Here is a 25,531-nt window from a genome sequence, read left to right as displayed (position 1 = left end):
AAACTAACAATAAACTAATAATAACGTTGGTAAAGTACACCTTTGATCACTAAGGTTTGGGGTTGATATCTATTTGGTCCCTCAAATTTCAAAATGGTCATTTTTATTTGAAATAATATTAAAAATAGTCCTTAAACTTATTTGATGGTTAATTGACCATTTGGTATAAATTGGATGACTAGACTTCACGAAGTCGCACCCGGTTCAAGTTTGTCCAAAAGCAGTTAGAAAAGAGAATATAATGCAAATAGTGTTAAACAATTCATGATGCTTTCAAAGATAAATTTTCAAGAAATGTGAAAGCTTGTAATGGAATATAGATCCAAGTTTCAATCACACAATTGAAGACAAATCAACCACACATTCCTCCACGCCAATGTGAAACAAATCCACAAACCTAGCTAGACCTATATATTATGCTTTAGGATTAGGATTTGTTCCTAACAATCTCTCCCTTATAATGTCAAAACCTACAAACCCATTTAAACGAGTAAAGATTTGGCAAGTGACACAAATCTGCACGATACAACGACGAAGAACTCGGATCCCATACACAGCGACGATTTGTACCATTCCTCGGGCTGGCTTAACTCAACAACTCTTAACTAAAGAACAACTAGCACAACTTGTGCCTTTAGGGTGGATATCTCAAATCCAAAGACTAGACATCTAGCTTCACTTTAAGGAAATATAACTCTAGTCCTTTTAGAGATCGATTACCAGATCCACCTATCATTGCCTGCATAGCCATAAAAAAAATCATAAAAAAAGTGTGAGTCGTTATTAAAACATTATAAAGTTGATTATTCCAACAAAAATTTTGATCGCCGGGTCATGCTAATTCCATACGAATCAATACTGAGAAGCATGTGACCATCACTCCAGCAATGGCACAATGGCACCGAAGATGAAATATAAAGTCCCTACTTCCTTGTAGTTAGTGAAGAACAATCATCGAACTGGATTTTTCGTCAAATTGAGATGATTTTGTTTCCTTTTTTATTAGAGATGGGCCCTTTACTTACTCATGGAGGCTGCAATGTTGTGCCTTGCCATGCAAGATAAACAGGTGAAAGAAGAGGAAAGGGGAGAGGGATGAGGGAGAAAAAGGGAAAAGAAATGAATGTCACTAAAAAAGAATAATAATAAGTTATCATTTTAATCCAAATCATTAAAATATGTCATATCAGCCTGTTCTAGTCATTTAATTTCTGTCAAATCATCTTTTTTAATGGTCAACTAATAGTCAAATAAGATCAAGGACCATTTTCAACATTTTTTCAAATTTTAGAGACTAAAAGTGTTCTTTTGAAACCTCATAAACCAATTAAACACCAATCCCAAATCTCATGAACCAAAAATGTATTTTGTACAAATTTTAATTAGTTTATTTCCTAATAAGATTAAGATGCATGTTTTCTTAATTGGCTTAGTCTTTTTTCTCCATATTTTGGATATAAACGTTATTGTTTTTCAAATTAAGATTAAGATTAACAAATCAAAAGCACTATTAGAATATTGCTAAAATACAATATAAAGCTTCGTCAAGCCAAGTCTTGTTAATGAAAGTTAGCTCATGATAGTGGTGAAAAACATTAGAAACAGCAGAAGAAACGAAGTGCAAATTCATTATTTAAAGCATAGAAGATAACTTGAAAACAGAAAGAGGAACAAAAACTAAATGCTTAAAAGACTAAAGCGATAGAAAATAACACAGAAGAAAAGTAGAGTGCAGTACGAACCGATCATCAGCAACTCTGGCAGAAGGTTGATAAACAACGATAAAAAAAAAATGTTAGATATTATAATTAAATATGCTTTCACCTACTAACTTATGCGTTTAGGTCAATTGGTAATTTAGGATGATATTAAAGAACTTGTTTGACTCTTCTACATACTTTTGGGTCAATCGGCATCCACCACCCTATTGTAAATGGGGTCTTTTTTGTGTCCCCACCCGCAAACATGATTCATTCCATACTTGACTAAACCTTCATTTGGATTGACTTAAGAAAAATGTGTTTTTCAAAAAACTCATTTTTATTTAAACAATTTTTACAAAATTTATTGAAAATACACTTTAAAAGTATTTCGAGTGGTTGTCAAATATTCCTTTTTTTCTAAGATGAATTATTTTTTAAATTAAACACTTGAAAATGCGTTCCAAACACACTCTAAATTTATACACTGCAAGAAAAATGCTCTCCTGACGCTTAAAATAATCGTCGGGAGAGATAATCTCTCTCGACTAGGTAACGATTGCATCAGGAGTTATCGATAACTCCCGATGTAAAACCCGATCCCTAATTACTTCAAGTAAGAGTAAGTAATGTGATGTCTTCTAATGAGCTAAATGAAGCTATGTCTTAGGAAGGTAGAAGATGTAAGCAAGAAGAAATAGGCTCTTGGGTAGCTAAGTGTAAAAGTAGGACAAAACTCGGCTAGGCTAAGGAAGGTCATGCTTGATGATGGAACGCATAATAAGTATATGAATGAGACCATACCATCTAATGAGGTATAGTGCTGAAGTAATATTGTGAGTGAAGTTAGCACAAAAGGAAATTTGCTAAATCCTAGCCCTTCATCACCAATAGTGGGCCAGGTGGCACAAGAAGAGTTCATGTTGGATTTTGAGCGATAATATAAGCAAGAAGGTCGAGTTCATTGGGTCGGTTTGGACAAACTATTAGGCTATTTGTGTCATTTCAGTGGCATTCGAAAGCTTTTGTGTCTATTTTCTGTGGCTGGGTTGCTGGAAGAAAACTCGCCGAAATAAGACCGGAGGGGCAAAATAATGACGAAGGGTTCGTTTTTCGGGTGAATCTAGGCCATCAGTGAAGGATTGGAGCTCCAGGACAAATTACGAAGAGTTTTTAGCTAAAAATTTGAGAAAAATTGTTAACTCAGTTATAAATAATCTTATAGAATGAAACTTTTTAAGATGAGACCTGGAAATCGAGTTATATAATTTTGAAATTTGAACTGGAAATTGTTGAACAAGCAGGCAGCTGCTTGAATTGGGGTCAATGATGAAGTTGTGAATCTCCAGATTAAACGACGAGAAATTTTGAGTTGAAATTTTAAAATAATGTTGATAACTCAATTATAAACATGTTTGTAGAAGGAAGTTTCTTCAAAAGAAGGCTGGATTTTGAGTTATGAATTTTAGAAATTGTAACAGAGAAGTTGTACATAAGCAGACAGCTGCTTAGGAAGAACAAGCAAATAGCTCATATGGAGAAAAAGGATCTCGCTAATGAAGGAAATCTCACTAATTTTATGATGAGGGTCTCGCTCTAGAAGGGAATCTCGCTAGAAATTGGGCTGAATCTCGCTGGTAAGGTTAGTATCGCTAGGATAATAGTTTTCCAGGAAAAGCTTGATCTCGCTCATGAGGATCTTGCTGATCTCGCTCATGAGAAGGATCTCGCTAGTAAAGTTGTCTTTGTTGATGAAAGTTCCTTTAGAAATGAACTATTTGAGGTATTTTGTTAAGAATTCTGAGTAGTTTAACCGAGAATTATGTCCTTTCAGGCCAAGAAGAGCTAGGAGAGGCATATAACCCTTTAAGAGGCCAATGAACTGTGAGTGACTATGTGATGACTTACTGTTTTAATGATTTAGAAACTAGGATTTCTTGAAGATATTTCCCATGCTAAGTGTTTAGATGGATTGTCAAGCAACAAATTTGTGAAACTATTTCTCATGTTAAGTAAAGCATGTTTTCCATGGAATTGACATGATTTAGATATGTTATCTTGTCCAAATACTATCAGTATGTTTAAGTAACTCCATTTTTATGATGAACTAGTATGATGGATGAACTAGTATGATGATTTGAGCACTAAGTCTTAGTGTTCAACTAAATGTTTATGACGGATACTAAGGGACAATGAGAAGGTATCCTTTCAACTAAATGTTTATGACTAGTTATATGACGAATACTGAAGGACAAGGAGAAGGCATCCTTTCAACTAAATGTTTATGACTAGTTATATGACGGATACTGAAGGACAATGAGAAGGTATCCTTTCAGCTAAATGTTTATGACTAGTTATATGATGGATACTGAAGGACAATGAGAAGATATCCTAGTCAAGTACCTAAGGTATGACGGTACTCAATTATTACCACGTGCACGTAGGTAATACGAGTCGAGGGATTGAGCAAAAGGGTTCTCTCCGACCAAGGTTGACATTGAGAGTTAGATCTAATAGTTCACTCTCAACTAAGGATAAGGGCAATCATATCTTCTCCTAGACTAGAAGGATAGTTTGGAATTGCTAATGTTTATGAAGGTTTATCAACGCATGATGTTACTAATGTATGAGTTTTCCAAGTATGTTTTCCATATCTAATGCTAATAGTTTTTACAAGCTAGTTCAACATGATTTAAGTCAACTTATTTTACAAAGTATGAAGCATGCGTTAGGGTTAAAGCTAAGGTTGAGTGAAGCTTGATGACTATGTTTTAAATACCTAAGATTGTCAAAGTACATGCGTTGGTATTCCTAAACATAATGAAAAGGGATACTGAAGATAGGGAAGGTATCCTAAAGAGTTTTCTATGCTATATTCGAGAACTTGATAGCTTAAGTGAGCCGGATACTGAAGGTAAGGAAGATATTTGAATAAATGTACCTAAGGTGTTGACGGTACATAGAAAACTCCATATGTCGTAGGTAGTTCCGAATGAGAGGCCGAGGTATGGGTCTCCTAGGCTATATACCAGCAAAAGGAGGTCGAAGTATGGGTCTCTTGGTCGATAACAGACGTTGGGAGCTAGAACGATGTATGCTCGTTCTCAACTAAGGAATAATGATGTTTAATGGTGGTTTAAAGGTTTTATGTACACATTTGCTTGGTATACTTTAGTTTCAGTATTATGGTTTCAAGCTTCCGATTTTGAGCATGAGATTTATATTTTTATTAAGTCACTCACTGGGCTTCTAGCTCACGTTTTCAAATGTTTTCTTTCAGGTAGCAGTCAGTTCCCAAAAGATTATTCTGCTGCTGCTCTGCCACTCAAAGAAACAGGTTGAAGGAAGTGTAACTAAAGACCTATGTTAGTTAGTACACATGTGTCTGTCTAGTGACTAGTATACTAGATGTGGCACACTAAGTTGTAATATTCATGTATGAACAATGTTGCAAAATCTTGTAATGTAAATATATTAAGTTCTGAGTTAATATGTTGGTATATTGTTGATATTTATATATTCAGGGTTTGAGTAAAAGTTAATGGAATAGTTAGGCAGTAAGTGCCAGCAAAAGAGTTGGTAACTGCTGCAGTCACCATTCTATCCAAGTTTAGAGGGTAATCTAGGGTGGGATGTGACACCCGATGCCATATATAAGTCGTCATGAGATTATTCCAAACTCCCAACGATTTAAGTAATTCCTTGGGAGTTTGGTAGGAACTCCCTGAAGACTCACGATAGACATCGGGAGATGGGTTTTAAAATTGAAGATTGACATTTTCTGTGTGATCGTTTTCAGAGTGAAGAATTTCAGGTTATAATAATTGAGGATGTCTATCATTTACTTCATTTACTATTATGGAATATCTTTTTAATTTTTTTTGTTCAAATGTAGGAAATTTCGAAGACGAATAGGAAGAATAGAGAGAAATTACCATTTGACCACGTAGGCAGATCGAAGTTGTTCTTGCAAATTCAATCTGAACTGCAAGAAAAACAAGGTCGAGAAGTTGGACGTATTGACCTATTTAAAGAAACACGCTCTGAAGGTGGCAAGTTTGTGAATCAGGCAGCTAAGGATGAATATGTAATCAATTTTGTTTTATTTTCATTTTATTTTTCATTTGTAAGTTATTCACTCATACTTATATATTTAATTAATATGTACAAAATCAAATGTTAGAATTACAATTCAACCCCACTCCAGAAGGTTCACAACCACTAAAAGGGGACGAAATTTGTGAGACAGTTTTGGGTAGACGACCCGATCATGTAGAAGGCCTAGGTTGGGGCCCTAAACCTAAGTCAAGAAGGGGTAGCAGCTTATCGAGTTCATCATATACTCAAGAATGGAAAGTAGAGAGGTGAGGGAATTGAAAGCCAATGTCAAACAGTCTCAATCGAGGATTAAAGAACTTGAAGACTTTCAAAAACAAATGAGAGAGGATCATGCAAGACAAATAGAAGAAATAAAAAAATGATTGAAAATATGATACGATCATAGAGAGAAGGGTCATCGATTAAGTATGATTACTTCATTATCTAGTTGGCTAAAATGCTGCTATCCTACCGTTATGGTAGCAAAGTAGGTATGTCTTGCTAGTAGCTTTATGATAATGAATTGTTGGCTATCCTGCAGTTATGGTAGACAAACAACTGGATTTTGATGTGTTTTCTGGAGTTTTTGTGTGTTTGTGGATGTTTATGAAATTTGAATATTGTATGGGGTGGGTTGAGATTAATTATACTTATTTTGGAGTTTAACTTGAATTTTTTGTTTGTTTGTGGAAGTTTATGAATTTTGAATATTGTGTGAAATGGGTTGAGATTAGTTATCTTTCTTTTGGAGTTCAGCTTGTAGTTTTTGTGTGTTTGTGGAGATTTCAGGTTAAGAATATATAGTCTTGGAAGTGTGTTGATTTTCTTTGTTTTGTAGGATTGTAGTATTCATCTTATGGCTTATGTTTGATTGTGAAAGTTTATGAATTGTGAATGTTATGTGGGATGGGTTGAGATTAGTTATTCTTTTAGAGTTCAACCTGTGGTCTTTGTGTGTTTGTGGAGATTTAAGGTTGAGAACATGTAGTCTTGGAAATGTTTTGATTTTTTTTTTTTTTTTTTTTTGTATGATTGTAGGATTTTCTTTGTTTTGTAGGATCGTAGGATTCATCTTATGATTTGTGTTTGTTTTGTAGGATGCAATTTGGAGATGATGTTGGAAATATTGTTGGAGATGTTGTATTGGAGATGATGTTGAGAGTTTTTTCTTCTATATATTTGACAAGACATATTTCTTTTATAGACCATTTTGCCAACTTTTCTCTTGTGTAATAAAGAATACTATCGACTTTGTTTGTTTGTTTTATTCCTTATGTGATTATTTTTTATTTACTTAATAATGTTATACATTTTAGGTTATTTAGATCAAATTAAAAAAAAAAAAGATTAAAATTTAAAAATTAAAATTAAAAAAGGCAATCTACCGACGAAAAATGTCGAGAGTTCTTATATCTCTCTACTGTTGGTAAGCCATCGGGAGTTCAAATTTAAAAACTTAAGCCGTCGGGAGATATAAAAACTCTCAACGATGTCTATATATGCGTTGGGAGTGAATTAAACTCCCAATGGCCTACCGAACATCGAGAGATCGAAGAACTCCCACGATATCTATTCATGCGTCAAGAGTTACCAACTCCTGACGCCGTAGATCAAGCATCAGAAGTTTATATAAACTCCCGACGGTATATGTTGCCACGTCGAGAGATGTTCTCCCGACGGATATATCCCGACCAAACTCCCAACACGTTTTTTTAACATTTTCCAACGATTTTAAGTGTCCAAAATAGGGTATTTTCTTGTAGTGACAGGAAAATGCTTTGTAATTTATTCATTTTGTTTAGGAACAACACACAAAAAAACCTACAGAATTACATCAAGAGACAATAACAAAACAAACTACTCTGGATAAAGAGAAAGAAAAAGAGAAAAGGTTTGTTCTTCCAATGCTTTTTTCACAAGAGAATAAGGCAGAAAATTGTTGCAACGGTCCACATAAAGGTAAGATAAACAGACTGCATACTAGAAGTTAAGGATTTAATCTCCTCAATGAAGAAGGAGATCTCCGAGAGATTTCAAGACTTATCATTAAGGAGATGAATAACTTCCAAGAAGTTAGTCTCTACCGAGATATTTGTAATATCGGTTGAGAAAATACTATCTTGTCCGTCATAGATGGCCATTGCTTCAAGGATCTTGATTTAATTGTATCTATCATGAGAATGATCTTGTAACCATCCAAGCGAACATGACTTAAATTGTCCAAAGCACCCATTCCAATCATCCGTTGGTCTTGTAAAACTCCAAGTTGCATTATTATTAAGCTTCCACAAGTTCCTCAAAGAAGGGATAAGGAGTCTACACCGAAAATGCTTTGTTATTGTATACTTCTTACGCTTTCAAAGCATGAATGATTTAATTTTGAGTGCCAATAACTTATTTTTCAACAAATTATCAACCCAAAAGTTTTTCACTCCCCCTTTGCTTACTGTTTCTTAAACCAAAGTGAAGGTTTAAAGTTTCCATGTCGCTAAAATTATCAAGGTCTCAATTATTTTATGATATCGATGAAAATATTAATAAAATGTCGATATTGAAAGATATGTCTAGAAAGATTATAAAAATTATAGATTAATAAATATATTTAAATTAAATATAAATATACTACACTTTTTAAACAAATTAAAAAGATCACTATGTTTGGATTTTATGAAAATATTCATAGTAACCTCATTAAAGAAAAAAAATAGATTAATTAATGAAACAACAAAAAAAAAAGTCAAAAGTATTAAAAAAAATGTAGTTAATTAATTAAAACTAATAGGTAATAATTGTTAGGGTATACATAGATACCTTCTAAAGTTGTATTTTTGGAGAAATTGAATCTGAGTTATCCTTAGTATTGAGTTTTTCCATCTGTAGAAAAGTGTGAGTTTTCTCTTTTATTCAATCCATTTACATTTTATTTTGGATATTGTGAATTAATTAAAGGGTAATTGTTTTAAATGGTAATATTGCTAAAAATATTTTCACGTATAGTAAAATGTTATTATCTACCAATGATTCTATCACTGAGCGATAGACATAGTTATTTTGCTATATTTATACATAAATTGAATCATTTTCCTTTATTAGAAAAGAGAAACTCTTAATTAAAACTAATTAATTGATATTCATTTTCTAAGATCAATGCAATTAATGATTTAACCGCAGTTCTTAAATTCTTAAATTCCAACCACAGTTCTATCAATTTTAGTGCGTGATTTGTTTCCTTAATTCATGTTTGTCTATGTAAGTTACCTTAGTTAATTAGTAGACTATGTCCCAACTACATTTAATTTGTGGAGTTAATTACATGCATTAAGTTAACTAAGCAATAGAGTAATTCTATTTAATATCACCAAATTTGCATACATTTGCCCTCGACGGATCAACCTTAGTACTATGTGATGACAGGAAGGCACATCAATATTTTGGTACTGTTATCGGAATCAAACGATGGAAGGGATACTCATACATATCTGGCTATTTATTATGTTACAGAAAGAATGCATATTGTTTATTAGTTTCAATATAAACAAAGAATAAGTTAATTATACCGGTGATCTAAAATATAAATGAGATTTTGACTCGATTTTAGAAAGTTAGGTCGATGGTTAGTGGCAGTGGCGGTGGTGAGAAGATAGAAAACTGAGCAAGACCAAGAAGAGGGAGAAGAACAAGCTCATACGAAGCTAAAAGAAAATAAAAGCGAGAACGAGCACGGAAAGAGAAAAAAACAAACTATTCTGAAGGATCAAATTTTGAAAGAGTTATTAAGTTGTTTTAATGCATAGTAAAATTCCAAAAGAAAAAAGTTCTTATAAGTTTTAATATTCAAAGTTTGACTTGAATTTGGAGGCTGGACTATAATCAGGATTACGATAAAATGTTAAACCCAGTATTGAATGAAATCGTGAAGCGTAAAAACAGTGAGAAATAGGATTGAGTTGAAAACGATGGGAAAGGAATGTAATAGAGGTTATAAACCAGGCCGAAAGTTCTCAATTCAAACGTGGGATTACAACGCATTACATTCAAATCATTTTATTTTCATTTTGCAAGAAGCCTCCAACATAAATTGAAGAAAAAGAAAGTTTGAAAATTTTCAGGTCGATTTTATAACTTACCTGCGATGAAGAATTAAATTATAGCCATAACGCGAAGAGGAGGTGCAACTCAATATGCTGCGAGAATCTCATGAACTCTGGTCTTCATCAGAAAAATTTATTGCTGCAAATACTCTCAAGTATACACAGGTTATTATAGAAGAGAAGGGAAAACTACATTGTTCATACAATTATACCGTACTCTCAAATGACCATGAGCCCAAATTTCCAAAATTGAATGGGTAAACAACTAATGGCGCTTCATTTCCTGGAATAAATTCGCCACTCTTGGTGATAATCTTGGCAGAAATTTAAACAGCTGTTGAATGGAAAAATAAATAAATAAATAAGGAAGAAAAAAAGTAAAGATGTGATCAGAAAACTTCACACATTACTCAATACACTTTTCATCCTATACATGAGCAAACTGATGTAATAGGATTATGGTATTACGGCTACCTTGGTTAAATCCTCAATTGATTAGGGATTAAGACTAGTTTCCTTCGTTTATTAGGATTAGGATTAGTTTCTTAAATTAATTAGCGCAAGGACTATGATTAGTTTGCTTTTCAATACTCTAGATAGAGAAATTGTCTTCCTGTATAGATAACCTTGAATTCATAGTAAAGATTTTGATATTATTATTGGAGATTTCTTTTCTTTTATCCTTTAGGTTACATCATAAAGTATATGCAATTCACCACTGAGCTATGTTCATGTTGGTCACATGCCATAACCCTAATGCAGGTTGGAATATGGAAAATAATAGAGGTACTGGAAAAATATTTGTGGAACATACCCAAAGTTTCACGCATGCATCCATGATAACTGGAACCAGGCATATAAAGATGGTTATTACAGATTGATCAACCTCAAGGCCATAGTGTTCAACAATTATCTCTAACAAAGTCTGCCAACCGGACTCAGAATGATACCTGCCAGCATAAATAGTTTAATAGCACTCTAATTGAATAGACAGTTAGTATATGCAGTGAACAAAATCCATAAGCGAACTATACAAGATATTGGGGTAAATAGATACACGACCTACAGATAACATAATATCAACATGCCAGCTGACATTTGCATGCTATGAATATGATAATTCATGATCCCTTAAAAAGAGTGGAGGTTAGCTCATGAAAGACACAAGAGAGTAGAAGATTGGCTAAAGGATTTTCTTTTTGGCTTGAGGTTTAAGGGAGGCTAAGGCGCTTCGATTGTCTGCAGTTAGATGAGAACCACCCTTTGGCTAATTTGGAAGGAGAGTAATCTTAGATTGTTCAAGGACAAAATGGCATTCCGAGGATTCCTTAGTCAATAGTCTACAGCATTTGGCCGTTTGGTGGAGTTCAAATCATAAAGATTTCTCTTATCGTCATGGTTTTTCTGTGGTTATTAGAAATTGGAAAGCTGTCATAATAACCCAGTCCCTTGGGGTTTTTGTTTTTTTTTTGTTTTTGTTTTTTTTTAAAAAAAAAAATAATAATAATAATAATAGCAAATGATTCCTATTGTTAACTACGCTGATCTACCTAATGTGCAGTTCCTCTCAATTATCCTGGCTCTTCTAATTAACGGTCAAGGAGGCCAATTCTACAAGCATTACATATCTCAGTAAAATCTATGTTTCTATAGGTCAAGGAGGCCAATATCTGGTCAAGACAATAGACTGGATCATAAGATCAGCAAATACGTTATCAAGCTCTCTCTCTATGCAGTAATCTAGGTTATCAGTAATATACATTATCATGCCTGGCAAAAAACGAATAGTAAATTTAGATTTTAGAATCAAGATAATATATGGAAAGAATTGGTAGAACAATAGTAAAGACCGAATAGTTACCCTAAAAAAATATCTGTAATTAGTATAATTAAAAATGCCTTCCCAGTATCTGATATATTACTTATTATTTTATAACCCGTAAATTTCAGCAAAGCTACCTGCAAAATCCAGGGATGAAAAAGAACTGATAAGCTGTAGAACATATTAGATAATTAACAATATAGTACAAGCAAAAATTTTAAAATTAAAAAAATAACGTATAGCGAATGTTTAGCTAGAATAGTTGCGAGCCATTCAGAGACTATTTAAAACATCATAAGAGTCGAGATGCTTAGACTTCAAACATAGTTTTGTCCCACAAGCGTAACTTTGCCTCACAGTCCACTCCTATCGTCAGTGTCAATGTTATATTTTAACAGAGTTTATGTGGGTATTGTGACATATTTCGGCAATGCTCAATCCCAATGAAATTGCTATTATTAGCTGATCTATAATCAAAATCATTTCCGAACATAAACTCACTCTTTTCACTTCTCAACTACAAGGATTAATAAGTTAAAGAGACTCCATGGGTTTTAGTCATTGTAAAATGGAAAACAAGCTCCTTTTTTTGTTTGATTGGGTAATGATCCCGGGAGATGTGATTATCGTTGAGAAAAAAAGGAGACCTCCTTTTTGTTTGTCCAAAGGAGGGCTTGTGGTTAGAAGAAACTTTTGTAGTTTTCCAGAAAGGTATGAACGGAAAGGTCATGCTTGCACGAAATATTTTAATCAGTGTGCAAAAAAGTCGGGGGTTTGGAAGAAGTTTTCTGTGGATCTGCTGCGAAGTCCACTCAATTTCAAGTTTTTCAAAGGTTATACTGATACACCTCCTACAACACCATCTATCCGTTTTATTTATTCAAAAAGAAGGAAAAAACATCAATCATGAAGGAAGTTGAATGAGGATAGCGGAGTTATGCCAACGAGTTGGTTTCTCTCATGTTGGGTCTGGACAGTTATTAGGAGTTATGTTGTGTATGGTATATGGATTAGTATTTAAGTAAACTAGTTTAGTTATGTATAGGAAAAACTATCTTATTTTCTTTGTTTTGGGTAGGGAAAGTCCAAACCTCTCGAATGTTTGGGTTGTATGAAACTTTCCTTGAATGTTTATGAATAATCTCTGATGTTTCTACCCAGTTGTGTATCATATACTCGAGGGTATCTGAATACGATGGAAGATGCAAAGTCATTTGGAACTAATCAAGAGAGTTAAATTCTAAGGAGGTAGGAAGTAAACAGAAGAAGGATTCTCAATTGATCAAAGTATGAAAATGGTGGAACTTCAATGTATTCCAGTAAAGTTCCAATTAAAGATGGCAGTAAACTTCAATGTACTATCTTTTGACCTATTGGAGAAATCTTTTGTAACTCCTTTGATTTGGACTTTTGCCCATCTTTGGTAACTTTCATATATCAATGAAATTTGTTTCTAATAAATAAATAAATAAAATTGATGGCAGTAGTACATTTTGTTCATTTATCCAATTGGAAAATTAAGGGAGAAGTACTAATAGTATTAAGGTGAGAGAATAATTAAAAGGGGGGGAGTAGGTAATCAAATTTCATTTATTACAATGGGTGAATCAAGGGGGGGTTTCCAAGAAGAATGAAGATAGAATGATTTCTGAAGCATTTTTTTTCCTGAAATTTTCTAAATTCACTCTCAACTTTCAGATAGTGTTTAATGAATTACTTCACTCAAACATCTTGAGCATTCATGATTTTTATGGTGATTGGAGAATAATGTTATGATGATAAGGGGAAACTGTATTGCAACATCTCAATTTCACTGATAAAAGTCAGAGAGGGAAAGGGCAGGTAATAACTTACTTTACTTTGGTTGAAGTACAAAAGAATGAATAATGAGATCCCAAATACCATGTCTGACCATATGTTGGCAAATGCTTTACGGTTCTCTAATCTCCACTCATCTCTCAATGTTAACCTGTTGAAGCAACATGAAATAAACTAGAAAAAAAGAAAATTGTAGAGAGTTCTTCATATCAAATGGAATAGCGTGTTTACAGAAACCACTTACCTAAACTAATACACACAATTATTTATGTGCATACACAAGACGTATGAATGCAGAAGTGGTTTTCTTATTATGTGTGTAACCTCAACCAAAAGCTACAAGTACAACAAAGCAGCACATGCAATTATTACCATATGAGACCCAAATTTTAGTTGCAAAAGACCACAGTGTGCAAAGACATGCTGATTATTTTCATGTGCAAAAAGGTAAACAAAATGGAAAGCCAAAGGGAGGCATTAGATCTAGCAAGATACCAATTCTCTCTCTATTCTGACCACCTAAACATTCTCCTATTTTCTCTCAAGCCAAATGCTCCATAAAACAGCAAAAAGAAAGCTTTACACAGCCTTATCTCAAAACTAAAATAGCGGGCGAAAGGAAACCTCATCCAATCATTTTTTTCTAATGAAATACTTGACTTTCATTAAGAAAAAAAATGAATGCATACACTGGATAATTTAATTGATTTTCATATTTCATTGTATTTTATTCTTATCCTAATTATTTAATTGTATTTTATTTTTATCCTAATTATTTAATTCTATTTAATTTTAAAAACTTTAAGGGGTGAGAAAAAGTCGATTTTCCTTCCCTTTTTTAAGGAGTTTTTAACCTTACGTGGTTAAGACTTTGTAATCGTCTTCTTCTTCCTTCCGTAAAAAATATAGTTTTCTGAGAGACAGAAAAATACTCTAATTTCTATATACGATTTCAAAAGGTTCTGTGAGCTACAAGTCCAAAGAAATTTGAAAGATCACTTAGTTGCACGCAAGCATTCTTGAAGGATGTTGTATCCTAGAAGTGGAGTGACGAATTACTGTGCAAGTGAGGGCACGTCTTCTTTAAGGACAGTGTCAACGCGACTCAACCTAAACAGGCTTTTCCAAACTCTTAATTTCTTATTGAATTTTTGGTGTTTAATTGTTTGGCTTTAGAATTTGTCTTTTTATTCACTGTTTGATTGTAGAGTTTTCCAACAATCTTAGTGAAGGCAGCCGTTTTAGCCCAAACATGCCAACTAAAACTACTATTATAAAGGTCTAGAAGAAAAAGATACTTTATGTCATGAAAATATTCTGAGTGCATTAGAAAAATGGCTTGATTTCAAAATGGTAGATGATAAGTCCGTCTATGACCCAAATTCATGAATTTGAAAACCTTATCTTTGATTTGAAAATGAAGGGAATTGTTCTAGACAATGTTGTATTAGTGGTCTGCCTCCTTAAAATTACCCCCCCTTGGTCAAATTTTCACTAAAACAAAAACCTGAGGATTTTTCTTACAATGAATTAGTCATTTCATTAAGAATTGAAGACAAGCATCGTGAAAACTTGAAAGAGGGATCTGCTTCTAATAGTCAGGCCAAGGCTCTATTGGTAGAAAAAGCTTATAAACCTAAGCCAAAAAAATTTCAAGAAAAATAGTCCAAATAAAAACCAGCAAAACAATAACAAACCAAAGGATAATCAGAAAAAATTGGGTCCTCATCACTCTCTGTAGTGCATGCAAAAATGGCTGACGCTTCGAGTTCGGTGAACAAGATGAAGAATTTTCTCTTTTCCAGAATGGCCAATTCCGAGGAGACTCTGAAATCCTTTTTCAATTCTCAGGTATATGATGGAGAAAAATGGGCCTTGAACATGAAATTGCTTCGTGCTGGGATGTTTGCAGGTTCCATCCTTCTCATGTGGAATTACAGTGATCACATCATGAGAGTTTGCGAGAGGGCAACAATTCTTAGCACACAACTTCTCTTTACTTCTGGTATGAAGAGAACATTCTCTCCCCTTTGTAGTAGACCGATTTATAATGCACTCGTTCTCACCTAAAAAAAATTGGGTTCTCCTCTCTATTGGGTTTGTGGCAAGACGAATTATCTGGCAAGGGATTGCGCGTAAAGGTAGAACTTCCAAGCCAAATACATCAAAGCCACAAGCAAATGTGGTGACTGCAGGCCAGGCCGACTCCATTCTCCATCGAACGGGTATTATATTAGTAATACCAAGTTAAATTTAGTTTTTATTAACTAAATTTAATAAAATACTTAAATTAGTTGTCGGGTTGGGTTATTTATTCTTTTTCGTTTCTTTTCTATTACATTTTTTATTAACTTAAAATACTTAAATTAGTTTACAACACATACTAATAATTAAAATTTCATAAAACTCAAATGTTAAATATCAAAATCCAAGATATCTATTACAAACATCATAAAAATATATGTGGGTTATAATATTTATAAGTTATAATATATATATTTTTAATAATATTATAAACTCGGGTTGGATTGGGTCAATCTGAATTTTTAAAAGTATAACTTGAACCCAACCCAACCCAAAAAAACATAAAAAAATTCAACCCAACCTAACCCAAAATTAAAACTAACCCAACTCAACCCTTACAATTTAGGTTGGATAGTCCGGATTGTTCAGGTTGTCAGGTCATTTGAACACCCTTAGTGGAGAGTATTGTTGATGAATGAGTTTTATAGTATGCATGGCTTAATTCATCAAGTTACTCCACTTATGCACCTTAATCAAATGGTGTGCCTTATTAAATATGATAAATGTTATGTTGTTAAGTCCTGGAATGTCTACTAATTTTTGGGTTGAAGCTTTATATTCTACCTGTTTAATTTTGAATAGAGTTCTTTACAAAAAAAAATTGATAAAACTCCTTGTGAAATATGGAAAAATAAAATCCCTAACTTAAAATTTAAAGTGTGGGGTGCTTGACTAAAGTTAATATGTCTTTTAATAAATAGAAAAAATAAGGTCCTAAAACTATTGATTGTATATTTGTTGGATATTTTTTTAATAGCACTACATATAGTTTTTAGTTCTAAATTCTGATGTTGCTGGCTATACAAAGAATACTATTATTGAATCTCGTGATGCCAATTTTTTTTTTAATGTTTTTCCTATGAAAAAAATTGGAATAAACAAATTGAAGAAGGTTCTAGTAATAAAGAAATATCTCCTAATTTATAACAATTAGAACCAAGAAAGAGTAAAAGAAATAGAATCAATAAAAGTTTTGGGACGTTACATATATTTAGTTGAAATGACCCCAAAACACTCTCAAATGCAATAAAATCTATTGATTCAAATACTTGGGTTTTGACCAAACTTCTACGTGGCTGCAAAGCCAATGGGTGTAAATGGATATTTAGGAAAAAACTTAAAATTGATGGCTCTATATAAATTCAAAGCTAGATTAGTTGCAAAAGGATTTAGTCAAAAGGAAGGAGTGGACTTTTTTTATACGGACTCTCCCATCGCTAGAATGACCACTATTAGAGTTTTAATTGTCATTGCTTCTATCCTTAGAAATTCACCGGATGGACGACGCGAATTAGAAGAAAAGATTTACATGGAACAAGAATTAGAAGAAGAGATTTACATGGAACAATTTGAAAAGTTTATAAAATCAGGCCAGAAAAATAAAGTGTGTAAACTGGTTGTCCCTTTACTATTTAATGTAGGTCTCTAAACAATGACATGAAAAATTTGATAGTGATATCTATATATAAATATACTAAAATGGTGAAAAATGCATGTGTTATTTTTATGCTTGTATCTGGATGACATCCTTATCTTTGGTACTAACATGAAAATTAATAATGATTTTTATCGAATGATTTTGATATGAAAGATTTGGGTCCTACTAATGTTATTTTAAGGGTTAAATTGATTAGAAGGGATAATGAATTTTTGTTGACTTAATCACATTATGTATCAACATTTTTTGGAAAAGGTTGGCTATTCTGATTTGAGTCTTGTTTCTCTCTTTGGATCCAATTTCACATCATAAATATTCTTAAATAATTGATTCACTAATGTATCTTGCTAATTGCACAAGGCCCTGACATTGTATATGTTGTGAATCGATTAAGTAGATATACTTGTAACCCAAATGAATATTATTGGTGTGCAATTGAAAGATTGTGTAGATATCTTAAGGGCACATCTAATCTCACTATTTGTTATAGTAGATTTCCTTCACATAAGGTTTTAGTCATGCTAATTGGATAGCTGAATCTGATAAAACTAAAGCAATTAGTGGGTATGTTTTTACTTTGGGGGGTGGTGCTCTATCTTGGAAATCTACTAAAAAAAACATTAATATCTAGATCCACCGTGGAAGCTAAGTTTATTGCCTTAGATTTAACTAGTAAGAGGAAAAATGGATAAGATGTCTAATGTCTGATATTCCTATTTTCTTAACTGCTAATCATGTGCCTTTAGACTTTGATAGTCAAGCTACTTTAGCTAGGACTGGTAATAATATATATAATGGGAAACGTAGGCATATCAGAATTAGACATAATTCTATTAAGCAGTTATTATCTCATGGTGTGATCTCTCCTAGATTTTGCTAAATCTAAAAAGACTAAAGTCCATAATGTAGGCATATCAGAATTAGACATAATTCTATTAAGCAGTTATTATCTCATGGTGTGATCTCTCCTAGATTTTGCTAAATCTAAAAAGACTAAAGTCCATAATGTAGTCAACATAATGGACACCCAACCTCAAAGATTGGAGATCCCATAAAAGAGGTTATGAAATTGGAGTGTGCATATGAGAGCACTGGTAAGTAAAACAATTTTTGTCCCATTCCTAAGGTGGTAATGCTCATAAGGTGACGATTAGGAAGAGTAAAGCTCTAAATGAAACCAAGGCATGCATTATGCGGTGTTGGTCACAAACAACCCTTGGAGGTTTCACCTATGTGGGTGTTGTAGTGAGGTAGCTACAATAGGGAGTTGGGCTACTCCTTTAGAACACTCATGAAAATGGGATATGTGCGCATGACCGTCTAAAGAGCAAAACAGACTAGAACTTCTAAATTGGCTTGGGTTATGTGTGGGGTAAGTGGAAGTTTGATTTAAATGACCTAGTTCAAGACTATGTTCACTATGGCTCCTCAAATGGATAGTTATTTTCACTAAGTGGAGGTTCAAACCCGAAAGGTACCTACACCTATTGCATAGTAAAATGTTCACATCTTGTTGTTTCCTTTCAAGGAAGAATTTGATATATTTTGAAAATCATAAATTATGTGACGGATTAATCGATAATTTAATTGATTTTTATATTTTATTGTATTTTATTTTTATCCTAATTATTTAATTGTATTTTATTTAAAAAACTTTAAGTGTGAGAAAAAGTCAATTTCCTTTCAGTTTAAGAGTCTTTAACATTACGTAGAGGTGGTTAAGGCTTTTTAATCATCTTCTTCCTTCCATAAAATGATACAAATTTCTGAGAGACAGATAAATACTCTGATTTCTATATACGATTTCAAAAGATTTTGTGAGCTACAAGTCCAAAGACGTTCGTAAGATCGCTTAGTTACACACAAGCATTCTTGACGGGTGTTGTATCCTAAGAGTGGAGTGTTGAATTACTTAATACAAGTGGGGCACATCTTCTCTAAGGACAACGTCAACACGCCTCAACCCAAAAATTACAAGTTGTTCCAACATTCACGAGCTTACAAAAGGAAAAAGGCCCACAAAAAGGGAGCCAACTATGAGAAGGGACTCCAATCAAGTTAAAATAAGACCTAACTAGTAATTACAAAAATGTCTAAACACTGAGGCCTAGAGAAACAAAGAAACAAACAAAAACGCCAAACACCATTACTAGAGCTCTCCCTCCCCTTGAAAATTTTATTGAATAGCACACACCCCAACCTACTACAAAATCAATCCTTTCTCAAGAAAGGGCAAATGGAAGAACAACTCCTCAAATGACTCCACGAACAAAGCAACAGCTAAAAGCCTTGAAGAAACCACACCAAATAGCCCAAGCAAAAACACAACTCCAGAGGATATGATCAAGGTCCACAACTTAGAGTACAACGATGGGGCCTAACCAAGGAGGACCTCTCGCCAAGATTTGATCTAAAGTGTCACCCTGTCCATGCAAAACTCACATAAAGAACTTCACCTTCTTGGAGATTTTTATCTTCCACACCAAGGAAAAGATAGAGGCATTAGTATGGGAGGTATTGGTCAGGCAACCGAAGAAAGAGTTGCAAGAAAAGGCTTTTGAAGGACAAGGAGACTAAAGATGAACATCCCCCTCTTGGACCTAAAATGAAATTCTCCCAACAAAGTTAAAAGATCCAAGACATCCGTTGTTTCGCTATTGATCAATGGCGAAAGAAACCCAAAGAAGAAGAAGGAAAGGGAGAAGGTGGAGATTCTGACTGAGGAAGGATTGACACCGTTGAATGTTTATGCAAGGTATCTAACAATGTCCCTGCAATTCAACACAGAAACCAAACACAATGACAAAGCAACAAGATATAATGATTTGATTTCACTCAAAAGAGCCAGCTATTCAAGAGACCTGGGACTCTCCTTGGCCAAACCCAACCAAACAACAAATTCTCCACGCCCCAAACTGACCCTGAAAACCCTAATAAGACCTCCAACCCTTCCCTAATACGCGTGTTTCATCTGACAATTAACAAACTATTCTTGTGCAATTATCCTATTGCTCTTCCTTGCATAAGTATTCAAGATACAAGGTCTTACAAATTCCTAGGAGAGGACAGGCCCAGAGGGATTGATCCCCAGCTACTTATCCTTCCAAAAATAGGTATCCCCTCCCATATTAAGAATAAACTGAGAAAGCAAAGAGAAATCCGCTGAGATATCTTTCCATGGGTTTTTGGAGGTGCCTTTAACCCCATCAATGGTCCAATTAAAGGAGCAAAGCCCATACTTACTAGCGACAACCTTGTGCCATAAAGTGTCGGCTTCATGATAGAATCACTAGAGCCATTTAACCAACAGGGTCGTGTTTCTCACTCTCACATTACCAATGCCTAACCCCCCTAGTCCAACGGCCTAGAAACGACCTCCCAATGCAAACGTGCAACCTGCCTCCCTCTTCAATGCCCTCCCATAAGAAATCCCTCATTATCTTCTCAATTGCCTTACTCACCGAGCTGAGGACTCTAAATAGAGACAGAAAGTAAGGAGCCACTTAAAACCAACTTAATGAGGGTAAGTCTTCCCCCTTTCGAGAGAAGCTCTTTTTCAAGAGGCAAGCCTCTTGCAAATCTTACCAACGACAGGATCCTAAAACGAGATGTGATGTAGTACAGGGATGGATTATTGTATACTACTGTTGTATAGCTTTTGTTTAGCTTCTGTTTCATTTCCCCTGTTTTCCCCTGTTTTTATGTTGTTACTGTGTAGTTACTTTAGCAAGCCATTATTTTACAGCAAGTTTTCTTTTATTTTACCATAAGTGTTTCAATTGTCTTCATCCTGGTAAAGCATGCTTTCCATGGATTAAAAGACTGATTAGTAGCCTTTAACTAGAGGTCCCTGGGTTATAATTGAGGTATTATTTAAATAAAGATTGATTCAAGATTTCTCCTTGATTTTGATTCAAGATTTCTCCCTGATTTTGTCTTACACCAGGATGCTCCGAGGGGTTATGACCAAGGAACCTCATAGATCAATAAACAGCAATCGAATCTTAGGCTTCTGGTCTAACACATTTTTGTAATGAATTATTCTCTCAGACATGCCAAAATCATAACAAAAACATAAAAGGATTAGCATGTTTAACTTCTTTCTAGAATCAATATTTGGTATTTCATTCTCATTAACAAATTTTATTTCTCCTCCAAAGAAAACAAAAGTTATGATGCAAACTTACGCTCTATGCCGTAATTCCCACCATAGCTCTTCATCAGAAAGAGGAGGAGACTTTCCAATTTCCATCTCAAGTTTGAATCTTTCTTTCTCAATTTTTAGTTCCTCAACCATCTCGAGCTTCTGGTTTCTTCTCACATCGAGCATCTCGGCTGCCAGTGGCACTTTCTTGACATACCTGTTAGAATGTAGGAACATAACAGAAGTTGACAACGATAATTTAGAGATTGGTTATCAAAGATTGAGAACCATTACCAAAGGGAATCTTTAAAAATGAGTTCAACGTGAACTCAAAAACCCACCGATAGAAACTTCTACAAGATCAATTATCTACAAACTGTTAAAGAATCTAAAATAACAAATTAAATGCATCGAGCATAGCTATAGTCCTATTTTTCCTTTCTTCCTAATACAATTATTTAAAATTTTATATGTCTTGTCTACATTATGATGGAAATATATCATAATTAATAATAAAAAATAATAAATAATAAAAAAAATCATTTGGAACAACATGTCTTTCAATTTCAACTATAGCAATGAATAATCCACTGTAATTTTTAAATAGCAGCTTCAAAAGAAGCACAATTCTTTTTTCTTTTTCTTTTTTTTTCCAAAACAAGAAACAAAATTTTGATTCAAAAGCACTCTTCTATATGCATATATACGTACAGAAGGATTCAGAAGAATATTTGGGCATGTGGTACTGTGCTCAAGCTCATCAGTCATCAAGTGCATTGTTTGCCTACGGCCACATGCTATAAAGACACCATTTTCATCATGTAATGAAGTGACATAAAAAGTTTAGGCATCATTTGATAACATCTCTTATTTTTAGGGAGGACACATCATAATGTAAAGCTACTCATCTATTACCTATCAAGAAAGGGCATGAGAACGTAATCATGAACCACGAAATCCAATGCCCAGGGTATAATTATTAAAGCTGTGAGAAACTTTGCCTGCAAAGATGAAAGTGAAAATAGCTTAGAATAGGAGGTTTCATTGTCAAAACCAATTATTTCAAAGATCAAGGCAGTTCCCTGTTCAGTGCTATATTTGAAAGGAATCCATCAGATGCAAATGTATGATCACTGCTCCGTGAGAAACTAAAGTTTTCAAAAAGTTTTGAACATATTGTAAAAGAAGGTTTGAACACACTGTAAAAGGGCAAAACATGTCTCCTATTTAAAGTATATCTAGCAGAAAACTGATGCATTCTTTACAAATATTCCAGCCTTCCTTAAATTATCATGTCTAAGAAAGTTTATATGGAGAGTGAAAGAGAAATGAGACGAGTTGTTTCATTTTTTTTTTCTTTTTTTTTTTTTTTTTTTTGTTTAAATAGCAAATGATTTGTATGCCAGTATGCTACATGGAGGTGATGTAGTGGCTGGATTTCAAGGCTTTGTAGATTGGTCGGTGGTCTTCATCAAGGGCAGGATGGTGTCAAAAAACAAGCACTCCAATGGTATTCTAACTCCAACTAGACCACCTGATTTTGTCTTGGCCAAAACTCGGATCAAACTGTTTATCTTGTCCCCATCTCAGCCCATGAACCCAACTCTATTATTGGGGCAGCATCCAAAAGTAAGCTATAGAATCATTATTTTTAATAGAAATGGAGTACAATCCAGGAAAGCACTAGCCAAAGAGGCTTTTTCCCATGATATTATCTAAAATAAAGATTGGTAAAGATCTTACGTATACTTTTCTCGTGGAGATTTTGGGATTATTGAGCGCCATTTGTCTAACCTCCACCTCTGGACCTTAGGTAAATTGTTATCTGGGAAGTGAGAGCCATGAGGGAAGGTAACTAGGTGATAGACATAGGTCACATGAGGGAAAAGGGAACCAGCACTATCCTATATATAAGATCAGGGCAGCCTTACCCTGTATTTTCTCAGAATTCTTGTATTGTCGAGTTTACTGTGTGCAGGTGAAGGAGAAACCTAACATCTTCCATAACATAAATTTAAGTTGTTACAGACCCAAATTATGCCAATTAGGATGCTGAAAACTTTATGGTGATGGCAAGGCCAATTAAATGAACTATGTGGAGTAGATGTGAACCCAAATTACATATTCTACAATACAGTAAAGGAAATTCATCAGTTTAACATATTCCAAAGCCAAAGAAGACGGTGATGCCCAAATAAATGAGCCAAGACAAAAGGGTTTTGTTTTATGGCTATCCATGCAGGGCAGTATTTAAATCTTTGAAGATATTTCCGAAGCTTAGATTGAGTAGGTTGATATCACGTTTCCCAAATAATATTAACAACTGAACTCTTAACGATATCAGACAGAAGTATGGCATGAGTTAATATAGAACAAAATCTAAATAAAGTAGTAAACTAAGTTGGTTGTGAATGATATGAATACTATGTTCAATTAAGGTTATACCACATTGCATACATGAGCTTACCGAATTCAAGGAGGCATACTGGAATACACGGTCTTCATAGAGCATGTCATCCTCTTCCTTCCCAAGAACCAAATCTCTAACTGACTCAACAAATCCCTTCTCAGGAACTAAATCACTAGCATCCGACGATTCCTCATTCAATTCCCCAATACCATTATCCCAATCTTGACTCCATGAAGTTCGACCATGATTTGTGTCATCATAAAGCCAATCAGTCCACCTCTGCCCTTGCTCATTCCTCACATCTTCCTGTGCTTCCTTCAACTCTATAATAGCCTCAGCTCTCTTCTTCCACGCCTCAAATTTTTCATCATCAGACAAATCTTCATCACTCGCAACACTCTCCAACTCATCCTCCAACATACCATCATCCTTCAAACCCAGCCAATTTCCATCATCATCAAAGAAAAACTTCTGCCACCAACTCCTTTTCCTCGAATAACCATTCTTCTTAGCATTAAGAACATGCCGATTAAACCCGTTTCCCTTACGACCCAACACAGCAAATTTATGGAATGACTTGCAGGAAGGAAAATTGAAAACACAAGATACCTTGGTGCAGTCAAGAAAGATTAACTGGTGGCGTAATAGCATTGAAGTGCTCATCAAGAACATGTGGATAAACCCACATTTTTCGGGTTTCCAATACGATTAATGCAAGCTAGTTCAGAAGAAATCAGAGAGATGAAACAAAAAAATTGTTGTAATCTATATATCTCATGTTATTGACGATGCATAAACAAATTAGCAAGAATTGAATGAAATCAAAAAAGGAATTCAACTCTGCATTGCTGAAAGAGAAGAAAAAACAAAAAGAAAGGAAGAAAATGGAAAGTTCTTCCTTCTCGTGAATGGGGTTGGAGCGAGTGAAGCTGTGGAGAATGGAGAGTGTGAGGATAACGGTAGTGTACACGTCGCTACATCTACGGATAATTCCACAATTACGTCATTAACACTCTCCTTCCTGGATAACACAAATTGAGACTCCTTTTAAAAAATTAAAAAAAAAAAAAAAATGTGTTTTTTTTCTTAAATTAAATATTATTTTAGTTTCTGAATTTTGAATATTGTTTTATTTTATCTATTATCCGTTTTAGTCCTCAAACTTTTAAAAAAAATATATTTAATTTGGTTTTTGCTATATTAAGATTTTGTTGAGGTGATTTTGTAATTTTTTATGACTAGGCTACCAAATAAGTTAGTTATACTAAAAAATCTAGAATTTTAATTTTGAATAAGACGGCAAAGTGAAGGAATTTGAAAGACATTTTTAGTTCAAAATTTTGGTCCTTTAATATTTTGGCATGTTGATTCTTGTCATTTTAGTTCAACTTTATCTTACTCAATACATCTAAAGCATAATCATCCAAAATACAAGCTCATTCACATTTCTGCTGAAGGGTTAACATGATTTCAATAGTATGGACTAAAATAAACAATTTTAAAAGTTTAAAGATCAAAATAGAACAAGATTTAAAGTTCATGGACTAAAATATGATTTAAATCTTTTATTTTTAATTGCATAAAAAAAAGTTTTTATTTTTTAATTTTCAAATTTTGGCTTTCATATAAACAAGTTTTTAAAAACCACTTTTTTTAGTTTTTAAATTTTGGCTTTATTTTTTAAAATACTCTTAAAATATAGACAT

The 25,531-nt window shown here is 33.8% G+C and overlaps 1 protein-coding gene across 1 annotated transcript; it reads right to left on the bottom strand.

The window, feature by feature from the left end:
- Nucleotides 1-9,993: 9,993 nt before the first annotated feature.
- LOC120079615 (CemA-like proton extrusion protein-like protein) lies at nt 9,994-24,848 on the bottom strand. The gene is made up of 7 exons (XM_039033861.2): nt 23,883-24,848; nt 22,331-22,416; nt 21,459-21,632; nt 13,566-13,680; nt 11,751-11,848; nt 10,704-10,839; nt 9,994-10,223 (listed from the first exon to the last, which is right to left on the bottom strand). Exons 1-7 carry the CDS (start codon nt 24,495-24,497, stop codon nt 10,155-10,157), a joined length of 1,293 nt encoding a protein of 430 aa, XP_038889789.1. The 5' UTR covers nt 24,498-24,848; the 3' UTR covers nt 9,994-10,154.
- Between the last annotated feature and the right edge of the window lie 683 nt (nt 24,849-25,531).

Source organism: Benincasa hispida, chromosome 6 (assembly GCF_027475165.1).
Source record: "Benincasa hispida cultivar pf3 chromosome 6, pf3_genome.v1.1, whole genome shotgun sequence".
Lineage (NCBI taxonomy): Eukaryota > Viridiplantae > Streptophyta > Magnoliopsida > Cucurbitales > Cucurbitaceae > Benincasa > Benincasa hispida.
This window is presented reverse-complemented; position numbering and strand designations above follow the sequence as displayed.

What these genes read in the sequence shown, in the direction of transcription:
- LOC120079615 (XM_039033861.2), bottom strand. Translation starts at nt 24,497, where the DNA reads ATGTTCTTGATGAGCACTTCAATGCTATTACGCCACCAGTTAATCTTT. An exon ending in AGTATGCCTCCTTGAATTCG is followed by an intron (nt 22,417 to 23,882) that starts GTAAGCTCATGT and finishes TCATCTTTGCAG; the next exon opens with GCAAAGTTTCTCACAGCTTT. An exon ending in ATGCATGCGTGAAACTTTGG is followed by an intron (nt 10,224 to 10,703) that starts GTATGTTCCACA and finishes TCCATTCAACAG; the next exon opens with CTGTTTAAATTTCTGCCAAG.